General features: G+C 44.0%; 1 protein-coding gene across 2 annotated transcripts in view; it reads left to right on the forward strand.

Moving 5' to 3' along the window:
- Positions 1 to 20,806, forward strand: part of trrap (transformation/transcription domain-associated protein) — a 216,545-nt gene that overhangs the window by 103,332 nt on the left and 92,407 nt on the right. For both annotated transcript variants that reach the window (XM_080747821.1, XM_080747822.1), the window contains exons 43-49: positions 1,252 to 1,465; positions 2,261 to 2,389; positions 4,893 to 5,042; positions 9,098 to 9,297; positions 11,724 to 11,845; positions 17,295 to 17,508; positions 19,247 to 19,426. In XM_080747821.1, coding sequence (XP_080603947.1) covers positions 1,252 to 1,465; positions 2,261 to 2,389; positions 4,893 to 5,042; positions 9,098 to 9,297; positions 11,724 to 11,845; positions 17,295 to 17,508; positions 19,247 to 19,426 — 1,209 coding nt within the window. The remainder of the gene's footprint in view (positions 1 to 1,251; positions 1,466 to 2,260; positions 2,390 to 4,892; positions 5,043 to 9,097; positions 9,298 to 11,723; positions 11,846 to 17,294; positions 17,509 to 19,246; positions 19,427 to 20,806) is intronic.

The following is a 20,806-nucleotide window of genomic DNA, read 5'->3' on the forward strand; positions in this document are numbered from 1 at the left end:
TGCTTCTGGGGGGGGGGGTCCCCTGATACAATATTTTGAGATGGGGGTCCGTGGCCAAATACATATCATTTTGGGGGTCCTTCACATGAAAAGGTTTGAGCACCGCCAACATAGAAACATATCCTTTTTCCAAAAAACCTTAGAAGGATTCAGAAGACACTTATAGAATCGGGTCAAAATGTTCAAGGAATTGCACAAATTCACGAGATTTTTCAAAAACGGCAGATCTACAAGCTCTCAGTGCCGCGCTGATTATACACAATAATGCGTACCCGTTCTAACTGGGTTAAGAGGCGGGGGGGGGGGGGGGGGGGGGGGGGGTTGGAGTAAGAAGTGCTGGAGGTGGTCTCACCAATGCTGTAATGGAGAGAGACACACACACACGCGCGCACGCATACAGTATTATACATGTACTGTATACACATGCACGCGCACACACGTATGCCCTATCTGCATGGCCCCTGAAACTCTGCACCATTGTGCTAATAAATAGTGTCAGATCAATAGCTCTTCGAACTCCTACTAGGGTTCTTATCACTGGAGTCACCTTGTTCATTAGCTCAGATTAGAGAAGCGGATCTGAGCCAGATTATCCTATCTACCCCTCCGTTATTGTGAGTCTTGATTGCAATTTAGACAAAATTAGGTTCTGATGTCGGGCCATTGATCTTCAGGTTTAGTGCCGATTATAATGCCTGGGTTTCTTTTTGGTGCGAGAGATATACTTCTCTCTGTTTATTTGTGCATGTGGAATATTGATTTGTGGGGGGAAAAAAAGTTTTAGTTTTCAGGTCACTTGGTTACCGCGACACAGGGAAGCAGCGGTCTGGGATTTGGAAAAGCATGGTTGGATATCGTCGTCGTCGGGTGGAAACCTTGTATGTCCAAAAATAATAATAATGAATTAAACCAGTGAAAACAGCGGATCTACAAGCACACAACACCTCGCGATCTACAGGCTCTCCGAGCTTATAGATCTGCTATTTTTGGAAAACTCTTGAACGTTTACAAACCAGTGAATATATGTCTTTTTAAAGCTCAAATCTTTCTTTCTCGGGGTCCCTGGAACAAAATATTTTGAGATGGGGATCCGCGGTCAAATACACATAATTCTAGGGGTCCTTGACGTGAAAAAGTTTGAGCACCACTGATATAGACACAATGTTTTTCTACATTTTGTAGAATCGTTGGTCTAAATCGGTTAAAAATAAACCACCCGTTCATTTTGTTCTTTGCTTTTCCCCTCCTCAGGAGCAGCCGGCCCAGGCCAACTTCTCCAACATCTGCACGGGCCTGGAGATCCTGTGCTTCCTGCTGACGGTGCTCCAGTCCCCGGCCATCCTGGCCCACTTCAAGCCCCTGCAGCGAGGCGTCGCCGCCTGCATGACCTGCGGCAACACCAAGGTCCTGCGCGCCGTGCACTCCCTGCTGTCTCGCCTCATGAGCATCTTCCCCACCGAACCCAGTGAGTCACGTTGCAAAGGCATTCGCTCACATGTTGTGCTTTTTAACTATTGAAAAATAGCAGATATACAAGCTCGGAGCTTGTAGATCTGCTATTTTTATTTTTTTTAATCGTGAAAGTCTTTGAATATTTCAAGTCCTTCTAAGGTTTTTTTTGAAAAACCTATGTTTCTTTGTCAGTGGTGCTCAAACCTCTTCATGTGAAGGACCCCCAACATTATATGTATTTGGCCACAGACCCCCCATCTCAAAATATTTAGTTCCAGGGACACCCCAGAAACAAAATTTGAGTTATGAATATTCGCTTCAAAAATACATGTATTCAAAGATTTGCACACATTTTCACGACTTTTCAAAAATAGCAGATCCACAAGCTCACAGCGTGGCACGCAGCGCCACACTCTGTGCCGCGCTGTGAGCTTGTATATCTGCTATTTTTCAATAGCTAAAATATAAAATAATTAAGGCCCCCCCACCTTGGGCCCTAGTGACTCAGTCAGCCTTGGACAGGACCTATGACTCGCCTCTCTGAAACAAACATAGTAATCATAGCTTAGTTTTTATTTAGTTTTCATTTAGTTTTCGTCAGTGAAAAAAGGTGGTCGGCGAACATTTTTCTGCATAGTCGACGACAACAACACAGGACAGGACCTATGGCTCTCCTCTCTGAAACCAACATGTTGTTGTGTAACGGCGCGTTACAGCCATGGGCGTCATGGGGAGACCCTTTAAGCTTGTCTTTATTTTCTTCTTACTGAGCTCGTTACTAAGCTAGCATGATTTCATGTCCCCTCAGGCACGTCAACGGTGGCGTCCAAGTATGAGGAGCTGGAGTGTCTGTACGCAGCTGTGGGCAAAGTCATCTACGAGGGCCTCACCAATTATGAGAAAGCCACCAGCAGTGCCAACCCTACGCAGCTTTTTGGTAAGATGCACTCAAACTTGACTCTCTTCAGCGGTTCCATGTCTTTCGCACACACACACATACACACACACACACACACACACACACACACACACACACACACACACACACACACACACACACACACACACACACACACACACACACACAAGAGATTCATGCATGCTTGCAGACACACGCACACACGCTCGCGCATATTCTTTTTCATACATTTCGAGTTTCCTCTCAGTTCCTCTCCGCAATTAAGGCAGTGAGTGTGTCGTTAAAATGCGAGCCAATGGACTGGCTGGTTGGGCCGACATCTGGCCAGCTTAACGCATTATGGCCGGGAACGTGTCTTTCTCGCTTTAGATTTAACCACATTTTAACCGTTATTTTATGCTTTAACTATTGAAAAATAGCAGATCTACAAGCTCGCAGCGTGGCACCGAGTGCCACCCTGCGAGCTTGTAGATCTGCTATTTTTGAATTTGTGCAATTTCTTCTAAATCCTTGTTCTAAATCAGTGGTTCTCAAACCTTTTCATGTCAAGGACCCCCGGAATTACATGTAGTTGGCCGCGGACCCCCATCTCAAAATATGTTGTTCCAGGGACCCCCAGAAGCAGAGATTTGAGTTAAAGAAGTTTGCTTTGAAAAATATATACGGTATTAAAAGATTTGCAAATATTTTCACGATTTAAAAAAAAAAGAAGCTGTGAGCTTGAATATCTGCTATTTTTCTATAGCCAAAGTATAACATAATTCCAGGTCTTAAATGGGTTAAACGGAGGCAACCGTCCGGCAGTTAGTGAAAGCTGTCTGGGGGACAATAGCCCGCCGCACTCCCTCCACACCTCTCCCCTCCGCATTACCTCTGCTCTCCCAGATGTCGCAGATGTATTTATGGAAAAGCCTTATCTTCAGCGCAACAGTAAAAATTCTCATTTTACACTGACACAGACACCTTTTTTATTAGGTTTTTCCACCGCCCTCCCAAATAATGTGGAAACCTAGCTCTCAGACTAAAGGGCCCCTCAAGGTGATAAATGGGTATTGGAGAGCAATCTAAAGGTAACGCTATTTGATACGCTTTCCCAAAATGGCAGCTGTGGTCAATAAAATGTCTTCGGTATCCCACTGTCCCAGAGAGCCGTGTGTGTGTGTGTGTGTGTGTGGGTGTGTGTGTGGCTGGGTGTGTGTGTGGCTGGGTGTGTGTACAGATGTATTAGTCTGGACAGTGGGTGACATTTTAGCATGTGTCTGGTCCCCTCCAGGGAGCTGCTACAGAGGGGGGGGACATTACTCATACTGTACCTATCTAACTATCCCTGCCTTCTGACTCCTTCTGCAACTTCTGTTCTAGTCCTTCACACACACACACATGCACACCCGCGCGCACACAAACGCCCTTGTCGCGCAGCATGTGTGAGTGTGGGTGTGCGCGCACAGTGCCGTGCATGTGTATTACATTGCCCGGTGGCTGTTTTAACGGGTACACATTATTGTGTATCATTATTTTATGCTTTAACTGTTGAAAAATAGCAGATATACAAGCTCACGCTGCGAGCTTGTAGATCTGCTATTTTTGAAAAATCCTGAACATTTGAATTTTGACCCGATTCTATAAGTGTCTTTTGAAAAACCTGTGTTTCTATGACAGCAATCTGGCCAGCCATCGTCAAAGAAAAGGTCCTTTTCACTTAACTGGAGCTCAGTTAGTCTGTTCTTGAGAGACTACTATGTCAGTGGTTCTCAAACTTTTTCATGTGAGGGACCCCCAAAATGATATTTATATGGCCACGGACCCGCATCTCAAAATATCTAGTTCCAGGGACCCCCCAAAAGAAAAATTTGAGTTACAAACGTTCGCTTTGAAAATACATATATTCAAAGATTTGCACACATTTTCACAACTTTTTCAAAAATAGCAGATCTACAAGCTCGCAGTGCGCTGTGAGCTTGTATATCTGCTATTTTTCAATAGCTAAAGCATTCAATAATTCTAGGCCTAAATGGGTTAAGTTCAAGCCTGGATCATTGGGTTTCTTATTATTTTCACTAGAGATGTTACCGATCAATCGGCAATGGATCGGATCGGGCCGATCAAAGCGTGATCGGCGATAATCGGTGGTTTAGATCAAAAGGTAAATTCACCGATCCGATCCGATCGGTGCATCCGATCAACCAGCTGTTCAGTATGCCCACTTGAGACCATTTTGGGGTATTGATTTCCACAGTGCTGAAGGAATAATTAGTTACTGCTATGATAATAAATACATAGTAATGCTGGTAAATAACTATAAGGCAAATATATAAATGAATTCATGAGTGAATTAATTAATTAAAGTTAAAACATTAACATTTAGAAAATATAAATAATAACTTGATCGGATCGGTGATTGATCGGTATCGGGTGATCAAACTTTTGTGATCGGTGCTCGGTGATCGGTTCCAAAAAACCTGATCGGACCATCCCTAATTTTCACCCGTACATCTCTCCTCTCCTCCCCCCTCCCCTACAGGAACCTTGATGATTCTGAAGTCGGCCTGCAGCTACAACTCCAGCTACATCGACCGCCTCATCTCGGTGTTCATGCGCTCCCTGCAGAAGATGGTCCGGGAGCACCTGAGCCCACAGCAGGCCACCCCCGGGGCCACGGAGACCAACACAGGTACGCACACACACGCACACACACGCACACACACACACACACACACACACACACACACACAGGATAGAGCAAGCGTAGGTAACAAGCCTCTGTCTAGAACAGTGGTTCTGAACTTGTGGGTTCGGGACCCCCAGGGGACGTCCCCTAATTTATTTTGGGGGGTCCCCAGATTATGATTAACCTAATGTGCAACATTGTTTTCTCACTCAACAGTAAACAAACCAAGTTTAAGTGTATAGAGGGCATATGCACATTTTTCTAAAGTGACAATTTAAGGACTTTTTTAATACATCTAAAATGACAAATTAAACATTGGTCAAATTGTCAAATATTAAGAGGCTGAAATTGTGAAAATAGCTGATCTACATGCTCATTGTAGATCGGCCATTTTCGGCAAAAAGCTTTGGTGTAGAGGGGAAAAAGAGCAGACAGAGTGAAAGGGCAAGTGTATTAAGTATTGACGGTTCAAGTGGTTAAAATATCTGAAAACACAAATTGACATGAATCCAAAACACACTGATGATCGGTGCTGTCAAACCATGAAACTGTATGGAATCTCTGAAAAGGTAGTGGGGGTTCCTGCTTCATCTCTCTCTCAACTAAGGGGGCTCCTTGGCCTGGACACATTGAATACCCCTGATATAACATGTTACAGTATACATAGTCACTTTCTCTCTCTATAGAAAGGTACACATATGCATGCAGGATAAAATGGAGTAATCGGACACTTGCATACATACGCGCGCACACAATGAATCCTTCCCCCTCTCTCTCTCTCTCACACACAAAAAGAGCATTCACTAATAACACACAACCCACCTGACCCCTTTGCCCACCCAGCCCTCACACAGAAAGGCCTGTCCCAATATTCCCATTTCTCCCAGTAGATCTGTTACCCCTATCTCCCGGGAGGTTGCCGTTACAACAGGCTGCATTTACCCAAGTAGGGTGGTCTGCGTACCTCCTCTGACCCTTACGCAACAAACGGCCTACTGTGTGTGGGGTGGGATCGGTTGTTGCTGTGTGTGTACACGTGCATGTGTCGGATGTGTGCTTGCAGTCTTGCTTCGAGCGCATGCATTTGCAGAAAGATAAGACACACACAGTGGTGTAATGTAACGAAGTACTACTTAAGTACGCTTTTGAGTTATTTGTACTTTAGTTGAGTACTATTCCCATTTTCCGATACTTTTACTTCTACTCCACTGCATCTTGAATCCTAATATTGTACTCCACTATAATGTTTTTGTTACTTTAGTTACTCTAGTTACTTTGTACATATACATTATTATATTATAAAACATACACAAACCTCTTTAACCCTATTGTATAACCTGGCTATTTGAAAATAGCCGATCTACAAGCTCACGTTGCATCGCATTGCGACCCATTGTGAGCTTGTAGATTTGCTATCTCCAAACATTTTGTACTTGTACTTTCAGTACTTTAAGTGCATTTTGATGTTAACGCTTTTACCTTTACTTTTACTGCATTTTGAATTCTGGACTTTTACTTGTGGCAGAGTATTTCTATTGCAGTATTTGAGTACCTTTTGCACACACACACACACACACACACACACACACACACACACACACACACACACACACACACACACACACTGACCCTCCCTGGACTTTGTAGTAGTACTCAGGTGTCTGTCCCGCCTATCGCTGCTGTCCGGCCCCCACACAAAGACCTCAGGGGCCCCCGTCCGGGTATCGTTGGACCCCACAGCAGCAACTCTTCAATAGCCGTTGCGGTCAGAGTAGATCTTCTTCGCAGATAGACCGGTTTCACCGGGAATGTTCGTCGGCTCCTGTTCCCTGGGACCGCATTGTGCGACCAGGCCCACTCCGGTTAGAGCACACACATGCGTGCCTTGTGCTTGTTGCACTCTGCCATGCTAAAGGCTCAGTCTCCCCAGGGTTTGAAAGGTTAGGACAGGGGTCTTCAACAGGGAGTCCTGGACCCCTAGGGGGTCCTCAGAGTTACTACAGGCGGGCCACCAAATCTTTGTGATAGGATCATTCTTTTAAATTAACAACTTGAACCCTCGCATCCCTATTCTGAGGAGAAAATAGCAGATCAGCCAAAAATAGCAGGTCTACAAGCTTTGTGTTGAGAGGTTTGGTGTAGAGGCAAAAAAGAGTAGACCAAGTACAGAGTGAAAGGTCAAGTTAACCAAAAACACGAATCCAACATAGACTGATGACAGTGCTGTCAAACAAGTCTATGAATCAATCGATGAAATCTCTGAAATCCCTGGTGAAAACGTTGAAGACCCCTGGGTTAGGCTTTTGTGTGAGGAAGGAACTGTCCATGATTTTCCTTGTTCCCGTTGATCGTTAGCGCAAGAGTGAGGTTGGAGCCTTGCGGATTCACTGAGGTGTGCGGCGGTTCATGCCCGATCTGGTTGTCATCCACTGAAAATAGCCGATCTGCAGGTTCACGTGTTGCATCACTCTGTGTTAAGATCTACTATTTTCTGTGCATGACATCAGTGTGTAGGAAGTATAAATCAGGCCATATTTTAATAGTTTATAGTTTTGACTACTGGGTTCTTACCCTGTCCTTCCTAAAGCTTTATTGGATACAGTTTGTTTAGGAACCTTTTCGATGGCAATCTTTGTTGATATTAAATGCACACCATCACAACGCTTGCCCTTTTTCAAAATGCCAAAAAGAAAACTACTACGTGTTCAAGGTTTGTTTTTTACAGTAGTTTGGCTGTATTGTGTAGCCCTTTCTCAGACGATTTTCTTTTTTAGCCATTGAGTTGCTGGGCAGCTTGTGGTCCTTGTTTCCCTCTCAGGCCGGGGTAATGGCTATAAGATGCTATCAGGGCTTCAAATGACTCCCTAATGACTGTATCAGGAAACACACATTTGCCCTCCGCTCGCTGCAATTATAGCCACTAAACGCTATCTGACCAACAAGATGCCGGCGTCCGACCATCTTTGTTTTATCCCACTCTGTGCATCGTCTCATTACCTAAGTGGATTAGCTGATCATGAGAGGGTATTTAAGCCCGTTGGTCTTTCCACCCGTCCGCCACGTTGGTTCCAAAACAATAGAATCTCTAAAACTACCGGCTGGATTGCCATCGAAGTTTCTGTGCAGTGTGTGCACCCTCGTGTTTCTCAGAGGATGAAACCTACTGATTTTGGTGCCCCCAATGGACAGATTGCCATTAAACGTAATGAATACACTCTTACGAGTGACCTAACCTTACGAGTGACCGCATTATCTTGCCTCGTAAGCGCCAGCCTCAGGATAAAATGGCAGCTTTGCTAACACAGGCTATCTAATAATCGAATAGGGTGAAGGCTACCGATTTTGGTTAGGCCTTCGTCTAGACTCTTGTTTTTCCCTCTTTTGTCGTAGTTGGGTGATCTTTCTCAGAATTTCACTGTGTCAAGGAGACTCCTGTTATTGAGCTTTTAACACATTGACAGTGGTTCTCAAAGTGGATTCCAGGGACTCTGTGGGTTCTTTTATGGGGATCTGAATTGACCCATACAAGTCTGTAACTCTGACAGAGTTGAGGGGAAAACCTTGAAATGTAAGAGTTTGGGAAACACTGGAATTGGGGGTGCAACAATACTGAACCGAACCGGTGTACCGAACCGAATGGCCTTGTCCCGAACCGAACAGCCCATACCGAATGAAGCGAATTTCTTTCTTTTTTTGGGTGTGGCCACATAAAAACATAACTCTTTCTGTACACTTTTTCGTAGAAAATCTTCCTCCTAGTATAATCATATTACCTGATTATCATGTTTTAGGGGGAAAACAAATCATGGCACCCCATCTTTAAAATAAACGTAACATTTTGGAAATATTATCAATTAGTTGTTATTTTATTTTCACTTTTTACTGTACCAAAACTTAACCGAAACCGTGAGCCAAAAACCGAGTTTCAAACCGAACCTGGGCTGATTGAACCGTTGCACCCCTAACTGGAATAGAACATTGTGTCTTAATGTGGCCAGTTCCCAATCTTGCTCCAGACGTTTAGCCTTTAACCCTTTTTAACCCCCGTGTGGCTGCAGTGACCAGTGAACTGGTGATGCTCAGCCTGGACCTGGTGAAGACGCGCCTCTCCGTGATGAGCATGGAGATGAGGAAGAACTTCATCCAGGTCATCCTCACCTCGCTGATCGAGAAGTCGCCGGACGCAAAGATCCTGCGCGCCGTCGTCAAGATCGTGGAGGAGTGGGTGAAAAACAACTCTCCCATGGCAGCAAACCAGGTAGGAGAATGAGAGAAGAAGAGTAGAATAGGAACTTTATGAAAGTTAGCCTTTTTTTTATAACCACTTAAACCCTATGTTATTCATTGACTGGAGTGCTCCAGTAGTCTGTACCAGTGGTTCTCAACCTCAACCTTTTCACGCGATCCCCCAAAATAATCATATTTTAACACCCTGACAAGCACTAATTCCATTTTATAGTACACAGTTCTATTGTGAAAATAGCAGATCTACATGCTCACAACGCCTCGCAACGCGAGGCGTTGTGAGCATGTAGATCTGCTATTTTCACAATTTCTGCCTCTAATATTTGACAATTTGGCCAATGTTTAGTTTGTCATTTTATAGGTATTAAAAAGTCCTTCAATTGTCACTTTCGAAATGTGCAGATACCCTCTATACACTTAAACGTAATGTTGGTTTGTTTACTGTTGAGTGAGAAAACAATGTTGCTCATTAAGTTAATCATCTGGGGACCCCCCAAAATAATTTGAGGACCCCCCCTGGGGGTCCCGACCCACAGGTTGAGAACCACTGGTCTATACTAGGCCCCCTCCCTTTTCCCTCTACTCCAATCTACAAGCTCACCTTGCTTATGAGCTTGTATATCTACTGTTGCTGTTGAATGTTCACCCCATTGTATCCCCTACATTTCATTTAAAAACAGGCTAGATGTATGAGTAAAATCACACTCAAAGAATACAGGGATAGCACTGTGGGGTTTCTAGTACATAGACCAGCGACTAGAATCTCCCCACATGTGTTCAGATGGTTTTATATTGTATTAAGGTGGTGGCCTTTGGTTTACATAATAATTCCATCTCGCCACACCTTTCAGTGACCTTTTTGTACGCTGCAAACTGAGTCCATTACAGTATTGTCAAGTTAAAGTTAAAGGGTTTTGTATACTGGTATTTATTTACCTTACTTTCTAACAGGTAGCAGTGGATTTAATGTCACACTGCAGCTTAAGAAAGCAGTAAAACCTTGCTGTAAAACTAGTCCTTGTATTACCGGAGTTGCCTTTCTTTTGACAGTTAATTCTGTCTTATCCATAAAGAGACATTTTAAAATATCTCAGACATGCCTCGTCTCTGTTAGATGTTTCTCAGGATGGTAAATGCCTAAATAAAACTGCCATCCTCTTCAAGGTAAGGCTGGTTTATTTGTGTTGCACATTTAAGCAACAAGGCAATTCAAAGTGAAAAACAAAATCATAACCCTTAGTAATAGGAAGCGACAGACAAATAAAGTCTTTTTGCTTTGATTTAGAAGAACTGAGATGAGTATCAAATGTGCAGTTGCCTGGGAGTTTGTTGCAGATATGTGGTGCAGGAAAACGCGTTGCGACAATTTTCACAGAATGCCCCCAGAATAGGGACACGAGGGTTCATTTGGTTAAGATGGAGAAGGAGGAGGGGGATTGTGCAGGAACGTGCAGAGAATGTTTGAGAGGCAGGGGCTTAAATTTCTAAAAGGGCCTTTTGGTGAAAGTATCGAAAATAGCAGACCTCCAAGCTCACAACGTGTCGTGCTGCGACGCGTTCTGAGCTTGGAGGTCGGCTATTTTCGGTGCTCGCATACCACACTGAACTAAGCATCATCAAGTCAGTACTGGAGACGTGGCTAACGGCAGGGATTTCTACACAGAGAGGGCAATTCTTTCAACATAAGATGCTGCATTCAAGTTCAGGAGAGATTGGACAAGGCAATTCTCTTGAATGCTGGCTTCAGGTATGGCTTGGAAAGAGGGCATTTGCACTTCTTTCACCATAGTAAAAACTGCATTCATGGTCTGGAGAGGGCTCAAGCCCCCTATGTGTGCACGTGCCTGGGGATGTGGGTTTGAGATTTGTTGAGGTGAGTAGCTCATGCAGGTGTGCCAGCCATTACTGAGAAATAAACCGATCATTGCGGCATATCTTTGCCTCGCCCACCCCTCTGTCCCTCCCTCTTTCACTCCCGCCTAGGGGTGGGCGATATGGTGATAATTATCGCTGAGATGATACAATGTCTCCACGATATGCCTTTTCAGAGGTATCAATTGATACAATTGAGGGAGCCTTGATTCATTGCAGAATTCATTTTAAACCTGCATTTTGGTCTAAATCAGTAGTTCTCAAACTTTAAAATGTCAAAGTCTCCACTTAACTCTGACAGTATACAAATGAAACCAAATGGAACCGTAAGGGTCCATTTGGTTTCATTTGTATACTGTCAGAGTTACATACTTGTAAAGTTCAATTTAGACCTCCCAAAAGGAACCCAGAGAGTCTAGTTTTTGTCAAGTAACTTGAAAAATAACAATAAAAACCAATGTGAAAAAGAATCGTGATAAAATCGTGTATCGTGATACAGCTTGTGAAAATATTGTGATATTGTATTTTTCCATATCGCCCACCCCTACTCCCGCCCCTTCCACCCAGATGCCTAACCTGCGTGAGAAGTCCATCCTGCTGGTGAAAATGATGACCTACATCGAGAAGCGCTTCCCGGATGACCTTGAGCTAAATGCCCAGTTCCTGGACCTCGTTAATTACGTCTACAGGTAAATGACCGCCATTCATCAGCACCGGGGGGGGCCTCAAGATGCCCCGCGCACTCCCTGAACTCGTCTCTCTGGGCACGTGGCCGGGGGGCGCACGCTGGGAAATGAGGGGTCGAGAGCAGCTGGGAAACATGATAAAGGGGGAATGTGGAGAGGGGAGGCCAAGGGAACGGGTTAAACCCATTCAGAACGGGTACACGTTATTGTGTATCATTATTTTATGCTTTAACTATTGAAAAATAGCAGATATACAAGCTCACAGCGCGGCACCGAGTGCCGCGCTGCGAGCTTGTAGATCTGCTATTTTTGAAAAATTGTGAAAGTTAGAATTTTGACCCGATTCTATAAGTGTCTTTTGAATCCTTCTAAGATTTTTTGAAAAACCCTATGTTTCTTTGTCAGCAATCTGGCTAGCCGTAGTCAAAGAAAAGGTCCTTTTCACTTAACTGGAGCTCAGTTAGTCTGTTCTTGAGAGACTACTATGTCAGTGGTTCTCAAACCTTTTCATTTGAAGGACCCCCAAAATGATATTTATTTGGCCACGGACCTCCATCTCAAAATATTTAGTTCCGGGGACCACCCAGAAGCAAACTTTGAGTTACAAACAGTCGCTTTAAAAATACATATATTCAAAGATTTGCACACATTTTCGCGACTTTTTCAAAAATAGCAGATCTACAAGCTCGCAGCGCGGCACTCGGTGCCGCGCTGTGAGCTTGTATATCTGCTATTTTTCACTGGTTAAAGCATTCAATAATTCTAGGCCTGAATGGGTTAAAAACTCTAGGCTGGGAGGTTAAGCGACGGGGGCTTATGGATAAAACAAGCGAGGAGAAAACAATGTCTCCTTTTATTTCTGGTTACTTAAACTAGAGGGAGAGTACTGAAAAGGACCCCTGTCTAATAAGCCAGATATGCCTTTATACATTATAATGGCCGTCTATGACTAAAATGTCAAATTAAAAACGCCTTAAATATTTCTGTTATTTTATATCTTTTACTCGAGAGGGAAAATGCCTGTCACAAGTTGATGGTGTGATTTGTCCATGTGGGGTCCAGCCCTATAGCAAATTTATGGAATGCATGCACAAATAAAACCTATTTAAAATGTTCATAATAACCTTAGGAAGCATTAAGTGGATGTTTTATTTACACAAATCCTACATTGCTGGACCACACATGGGCAAATGACATCAACGTGCGACGGGTCCCACTTGAGTAAAAGACGATCTATTTTTGAAATGAATGAAATATTAAAGGAGTTTTGTAAATGAAATGAAATATATCTTTTTTAAAGTGAACATTTGTAACTCAAATATTTGCTTCTGGGTGGTCCCTGGAACAACATATTTTGAGATGGGGCTCCGTGGCCAAATACATATCATTCTGGGGGTCCTTGACATGAAAAAAATTGAGCACCACTGACATAGAAACATAGGTTTTTCCAAAAACCTTAGAAGGATTCAAAAGACACTTACAGAATCGGATCAAAATCGGGTCGAAATTCAACTTTTCACGATTTTTCAAAAATAGCAGATCTACAAGCTGTGAGCTTGTATATCTGCTATTTTTCAATAGTTAAAGCACACGCAATAATGCGTACCGGTCTAAATGGCTTAAAACATGAAAGACGGACTGTGTAGTAGGTAGCACTGCACAGCAGCCAAGAGTTGAATGAACGTACTAGATGTGAGGAGTCACACACAGGTACATGAGGTGGAAGGGGAGGGCAGAGCGGGGGTACAGGTGGTACAGAGGGCACAGAGAGGAGGAGGGCAGATGGCAGAGGAAGGGGAGAACGTGCCAGGGCTCTTCTATAAAGGTGAGCCCGGTGCCAGGACCCTCACAGCTGCTGACAGCTCAGTGGGGAGGAGCCGCTATTCCCTACACCAGGGGTTTTCAAAGTGGGTGACGGGGCACCCTGGGGTGCTGCGAGATAACGTGATAATATTTTGAATTTATTTGGACACTTGAAAAAATGTTTAGTATCATTTTAAACTTGGAAGTACAAAGTTATTTTCAGGCAGTTCTAACCAAAATGGCTATTATCTCAACGTTTTCCTCGCAACATAATCACTAAAATATCGTCGGTGTCGGGCAGAAATCTCGTATCTCCAAGTTTCAAATGTGTACGTCTTTTGGTAAAGCAAAGCCCTGCTACAAGACTGTCGCACAAAACTAGTGAAAACAAGTTTTTCACAGTTTTGCGAGGCGTTGTGTAGATCCTCTGTTTTCACTAGTTTAGTACATTTTATAGATGATAAATACAAAACGAACGGTTTTGGACATGCAAGGTTTCCGCCCGACAACGACGATATGCTATAAATATAAGGTGCTGGGAGTGAAAATTATAATGTAGGGGTGCCTCGGATTGAAAAAATATTTATGGGGTGCCCTGAGACAAAAAAGTTTGGGAACCCCTAACCTACACACCAGTTCGCGTAGCTCCCTCCTTCGCTTCCCCCGCCCACAGATATACAAATCTAGATGCCTCATTCTCCTCTGCAGTTCACTGGAGCGACATGCAAAAATTGTAGTCCGGACTTCCTGGAAAAACCAAGGGATAGCTGCCAGTCACCGTGACTACTGGCCAATCACAATGCGTTGTTTCCGTGACTTATCAATCCATCAATTTCCTGACGTTGCGCGGGCTGCGCAGCTCAGCTGTTCTTACAGGCTGCGTACGGAAATACCCGCCCCCCACCTGCCTCTGATTGGCCTACCAACGTCCGTATGTGTGACGCACGTGGAAGCGATGCACACGGATTCCCTTGGTCCCTCGATGCATCCAGAGCCGAAGGAGGCGTCTACCTTTCTAAGTCTATGCCCCTCCCTGTTCGGGCCAATTCATAATTTATGTCTGTTCGGCTCTTTCAAAACTACAATATGACGCCATTCAGATGTTCGGGGGGATGGGGACTCACCGAACCAAAATACGGTAATTTTGTCTCTAAAAGTGAAGTGCGCATCGGCCCTTCGTCCTCCCCGTCCGTCACCATAGAAAAACATGACTGTCACGATGCAAGATGTAAATGCAAAGGAAATAAGTGTGCTTAACAAATTTAATGTTTTTGGCATTGAACATTACGAATGAGAATGTAACATTTGCAGTGAGTGAAAAGCATGAACCAAATGGACCTGTAAGGTGGCAAATTAAACCACATGTCTATGATGCACTATTTAGAATTACAATATCTATCTCTCTATTTACTTCAAAGACGGATAGAAATATACTGTAGGCTACTCTGTAGTTGCATTACGATTGCAATATCTATCTCTATTTCTTTCAAAGATTGATAGCCATCTAGTGAATACTAGAGCCTAACCCCCCCAATGTAAACACAGTTAATTTGTTAATCACAATGATTTCCTTTGCAATTACAACCCCCCACCCAACGCCTGCTCTTCGTCGCAGCAACATACAGTATAACTCCGTGCACAGTGCACTTGCGTGAGCTCACGCACACACGCACGCACGCACGCACACGCACACGCACACACACGCACACACACACAGCCCACACGCGTTCTCTTTTTCATCCATGCTCTAGTTCTCTCCAGCATACATCAGTGTCTGGAGTGTGCACTCGCTCCACAACGATTCACCAGCTCTCTCACACTCTCTCTCTCTCTCTCACTCCATCTCCTGTAATCACATTCACCTACAGAAGCGCGCACACACAGACACACACACACACACACACACACACACACACACACACACACACACACACACACACACACACACACACACACACACACACACACACACACACACACACATATACTGTACACACACACACACACACACACACACACACACACACACACACACACACACACACACACACACACACCTTCATACACATCTACTCCTGCATCTGTTCATCTTTACATACACGGACTTGTGCACCTTAAGTCGGCTAAACGTACAGCTTTCCCTCCTGCCCCATCTGTTTGAGTCAAAATAACCATGATTGATAGCTAATGAAGATAATGGAGTGACATACTGTATCAGCTGTACAACAGCAATATCCGTTGTCTTTGCCTGTTTCTCCCTCCCTCCCTCCCTCTCTCTCCCTCCCTCCCTCTCTCTCTCTCTCACTCTCTCTCTCTCTCTCTCTCTCTCTCTCTCTCTCTCTCTCTCTCTCTCACATTGTACTAGGGATGGGACGATACGTGATATTATCGTTTATCGTGATAAAAAACACTCACGATGATCGTATCGTGGAGATTTAATTTATCTTGATATCGTCCTCCGTCATGCACTGGGATCAATTTACCTTTTATTTTGCCGAGCTGCATATCCGGTACCACTTAAACCCTAATTGGTTAAATATACTTGATAGTCTTTTTTTTCACTCTCTATCAAATGTCTTTGCTGATCTACAAGCTCACAACGCGTCACAAGTAGATCAGCTATTTTTTGGCAAATGTTCCGTCCCAGGATAATGGATTTTGATTATCGCGATAATATCGTAAATCGCGATTTCTTTGGTCACAATAATCGCTATATGAGACGTTCATATCGTCCCATCCCTACATTGTACACATTCTCACAATCCCTCCCTCCCTCCCTCCCCCCTTCCTTATGCTACGTGAATGGCCCCTGTGGGGCCTATTAGCGGCGGAGTTGGCATGACCTGGGGGATGATGACATTGGTTATTAAGGTGTTTAATGTGCGGCTGTTAGTGTTTTACTGTCCCCACAGTCTTATCCCCATCAAAGTCACTTAATCCCCCTCCTCCCCCACCGCCGTAAACTGCCACCTCGCCTTGCTTCACTGACCTTGACCGGCCCGTGACACTGTCACATGCGCGCAGTATGTGGTGCCATTGTGACACCTATAACGACGGTGTGATCCTCTGTGTTTTGCCGAGATCTGACACTTTGTCTTTTGTCTGTGTAAAAAAACGACACATGGGAAATAGGTTTTGATCGTTTATTTGCACATAAAATCAAATGACCTGCGTTTTTAAAACAAAGCGGAGAATAAAAGGATGAGAAACTAATTTGTGATTTGCTCGTCTGAGATTAAAAAAAATAAAAGAAATGCCATGGGGGGTTATAAAAACATCTGAAAGCACAGAAAATAATTGAGCCAAACGTTTTGAAGGCAAGCAAATTGTCGTTGTCGGGTGGAAACCTTATATCTCCCAAGTTTCAAAGGGAGAAAAGTTTCAAGCGTTCTTTCGCAAAGTAAAGCCCCGCTTCGTCATACAAGGCCGTCGCACAAAAGTAGTGAAAACAGCAGATCTACAAGCACACAACGCCTCCCGGTGCGAGGCGTTGTGTGCTTGTAGATCGGCTGTTTTCACTAGTTTAACTCATTTTTAAAATGTTAAATGCAAAACGAACGGTTTTGGACATACAAGGTTTTCCCCCGACAACGACGAAATGGGGGGCTACAGAATCTATAAAGCGCAAATGAAATTCTCTCCATTTCAGGGACGAGAGCCTCTCAGGAAGTGACATCACGTCCAAGCTGGAGCCGGCCTTCCTGTCGGGGCTCCGCTGCGCCCAGCCGCTGATCAGAGCCAAGTTCTTTGAGGTGTTCGACTCCTCCATGAAGCGCCGCGTCTACGAGAGGCTGCTGTACATCTGCTGCTCCCAGAACTGGGAGGCCATGGGGAGCCACTTCTGGATCAAACAGTGCATAGAGGTACCGTAGTGGAGGGAGAGAAGAAGCAGAGCCCCACCAGTTTTCAGATTGGACAAAATAAAATAAAAATATTTTTTCTTTTTATCTCAGAGATTTTTTGGGGGGCTTTTATGCCTTTATTGATTCGACAGTAGACTGACAGGAAATGGGGAGAGAGATGGGGAGTGACCGGTTCGTAGGTGAACGGTCACAGCTTGTCCGTACGCCTGACACTGTGGTTCTATGCGTTTGTCGCGCTGACATCATGCCCTGACATCACTGTGATGTTAGGGCGACAAACCCATAGAATTCCCCTGACACATGACTGTGACATCACTAACATAATCCCTTTTATGCCCATATATGGAGTTCCCTGATGTCATCAATATTAAGCCCATAACTAACAGGATTCGTATGGGAATGCCCATATATGGAGGCCACATACCACACTAACAGAATCCATATATGGCCACCCTTGACACGTTGTCAGGCATTGCACCCTATAGGGTGCCTGGGCCACCACTTCGGCAGCCCGGCCCCTTATTCAGATTTTTTTCAAAAATAAATAGCTGACCTACCCGTCGCAACCCGTTGTGAGCTTGTTGATCGTCTATTTTTCAAATTTGTTTGAAAATAATATGTATAATGACATGCCCAAAATAGACAAATTGAAAGTGGCAAACATTTGTATCCGGACTCGTGGGCTGCATGATTGCCAAAACGAGTCAAATAATGACTCTAGAATTAAAGTGCTCCTGGAATTCACATGAACCACATGGTCGTGGTGGAAGGTGCTCTTTCATTGGAGGACGGGGGGTGGTGTCAGTTCATGCAGCGTGATGAAAGGCGCGTAGAGTTCTAAAATGTTACAACTCAAATGGAACGCGTTCACAGTTCCACAGTAATGAGGGCTTTTTATTCTAAAAGTGAAGTGTGCTTTAAAAGCGAGAGTGCCCAGCGAGAGTTATCTAGTGTTGAGTGTGGTGACAACGCGATCCGTCACCTTAATCCTTTTTAGTCCTTCGGAAATAATGAAGTCTTGACTTCATTAAAACAAGGAAAGGTTTGCTGATCCTTTTATGTCGTCTTTTGTCTTAGCCATTAACCCATTTAGGCCTAGGGTTATTGAATGCTTTAACTATTGAAAAATAGCAGATGTACAAGGCTACAAGCTCACAGCGCGGCACTCGGTGCCGCACTGCGAGCTTGTAGATCTGCTATTTTTGAAAAAGTCGTGAAAATGTGTGCAAATCTTTGAATATATTTATTTTCAAAGCGAATATTTGTAACTCAAATTTTGAGTTTTTTTCTGGGTGGTCCCTGGAACTAAATATTTTGAGATGGGGGTCCGTGGCCAAATACACATCATTTTGGTGGTCCTTCACATGAAAAGGTTTGAGAACCACTGACATAGTAGTCTCTCAAGAACAGACTAACTGAGCCTCCATTTAAGTGAAAAGGACCTTTTCTTTGACGATGGCTAGCCAGATTGCTGACATAGAAACATAGGTTTTTCAAAAAACTCATAGAAGGATTCAAAAGACACTTATTGAATCGGGTCAAAATTCTAATGTTCACGATAAAAAAAAAAATAGCAGATCTACAAGCTCGCAGCGCGGCACTCGGTGCCGCGCTGTGAGCTTGTATATCTGCTATTTTTCAATGGTTAAAGCATGAAATAATGATACACAATAATGTGTACCCGTTCTAAACTCGTCTCTTACCTCAGTTGGCTTTTGTCTTCCTGCGTCTCAACTAGCTGCTGCTGGCGGTGTGTGAGCGCAGCACCATCATAGGCACCAGCTGCCAGGGCTCCATGCTGCCGTCCATCACCAACGTCATCAACCTGGCCGACAGCCACGACCGCGCCGCCTTCGCCATGGCAACGCACGTCAAGCAGGAGCCGCGCGAGCGGGAGAACAGCGAGACCAAGGAAGAGGTGGGTGGGAAGCTGGAGGGAGGAGGCACACACGAGGACACATGCACGCACGCACGCGCACACACAAGCGTCAGCAGTGCATCGGTGGTGGAAAATGTACTCCAATGTTTTACTTAAAGGGGTACTGTCACCTAAAGGGGTACTGTCACTTTAAAAAGTCATCTTAAAATATGAGTTAATATTTTTATGATTTATGGGAATGCGCAATTATAAGCCAATCAAATTAATTGACTGTTCTTAGACTACTATACTACTTACTGTACTGGTCAGCTGTTGTTGGGGAGCGAGGGGCATGAGTGACATGAGTTTCAGACTGTTTCAGACCGTTTTCAGAGAGGCCACGTGACCTACTTTATCATACTATTATAATTTTGGGGCGTGTCAGCGGGCCTTTAAGTAAAAGTATCAATACTTCAATATGGAAATCCTCTGTTACATAAAGTAAAAGTCCAAAATGTACTTGATTAAAAGTACAAAAGTATTGACATCAAAAGGGACTTAAAGTACTCATTATTCGGAATGTCCCTTTTCAAGTTTTCAAATCTATACACATCTTTTGATAATGGCAGATCTACAAGTTCAAGCTTGTAGATCAGCTATTTTCAAATTGCCAAAATGTATATAGCGTTGTAGTTGTTAATGTATGTTTTGTAATAATAATCAATCTACAAAGTAACTATTAACGAAAGTTTTCAAATCATTGTAGTGGAGTAAAAGTACAATATGTGGATCCGAGATGTAGTGGAGTAGAAGTAATTGAAAATTGGAAATATTCAAGTAAAGTAAAAAGACCTCTAGTACTTAAGTAAATTTACTGTATACCACTGGCATGCATTGGAAGAAACGTGCCTTCTCACAAAGACGAGTGCGTTCTCCCCGCCATAAGTGCTCGTCCAACGCCACGGTCCTCCAGTGAAGGTGGAAGATGAGTGCTCTCATGGCTAGTGGTTCTCTCATCTCCCCCGTGACACGTGTGTCAGTTTTCAGCCCCGCTCTTCCCGCATCCCAAATGCCATTGAAAGCATATTTAATTCATGTAGAGTGCCCTCCTTTTAAAGCCAATATGGAAACATGAGGGAATGTCAAAAGCCGTCGTAATGGAGATATGTTTTCTCTCTCTCTGCCAGGAGGTCAGGTACGTGCACACATGTGACATAGACATGAAAGGGGGCTTGAGCCCCTGCCCTTTTATCCTTCTGTTAAAAAAGTGCCCTCTCCAGACCATGAATGCAGTTTTTACTATGGTGAAACAAATGCAAATGTCCTCTTTCCATGCCATAGCTAAAGGCAGGATCCAAGAGAACTTCCTAGTCTAAACTCTCCTGAACTTGAATGTAATTTTGAATTCTGGACTTTTACTTAAAGGGGTGCTGTCACCTT

This window comes from Nannobrachium achirus (genome assembly GCF_963921795.1).
Source record: "Nannobrachium achirus genome assembly, chromosome: 18".
In the NCBI taxonomy this organism is placed as follows: domain Eukaryota; kingdom Metazoa; phylum Chordata; class Actinopteri; order Myctophiformes; family Myctophidae; genus Nannobrachium; species Nannobrachium achirus.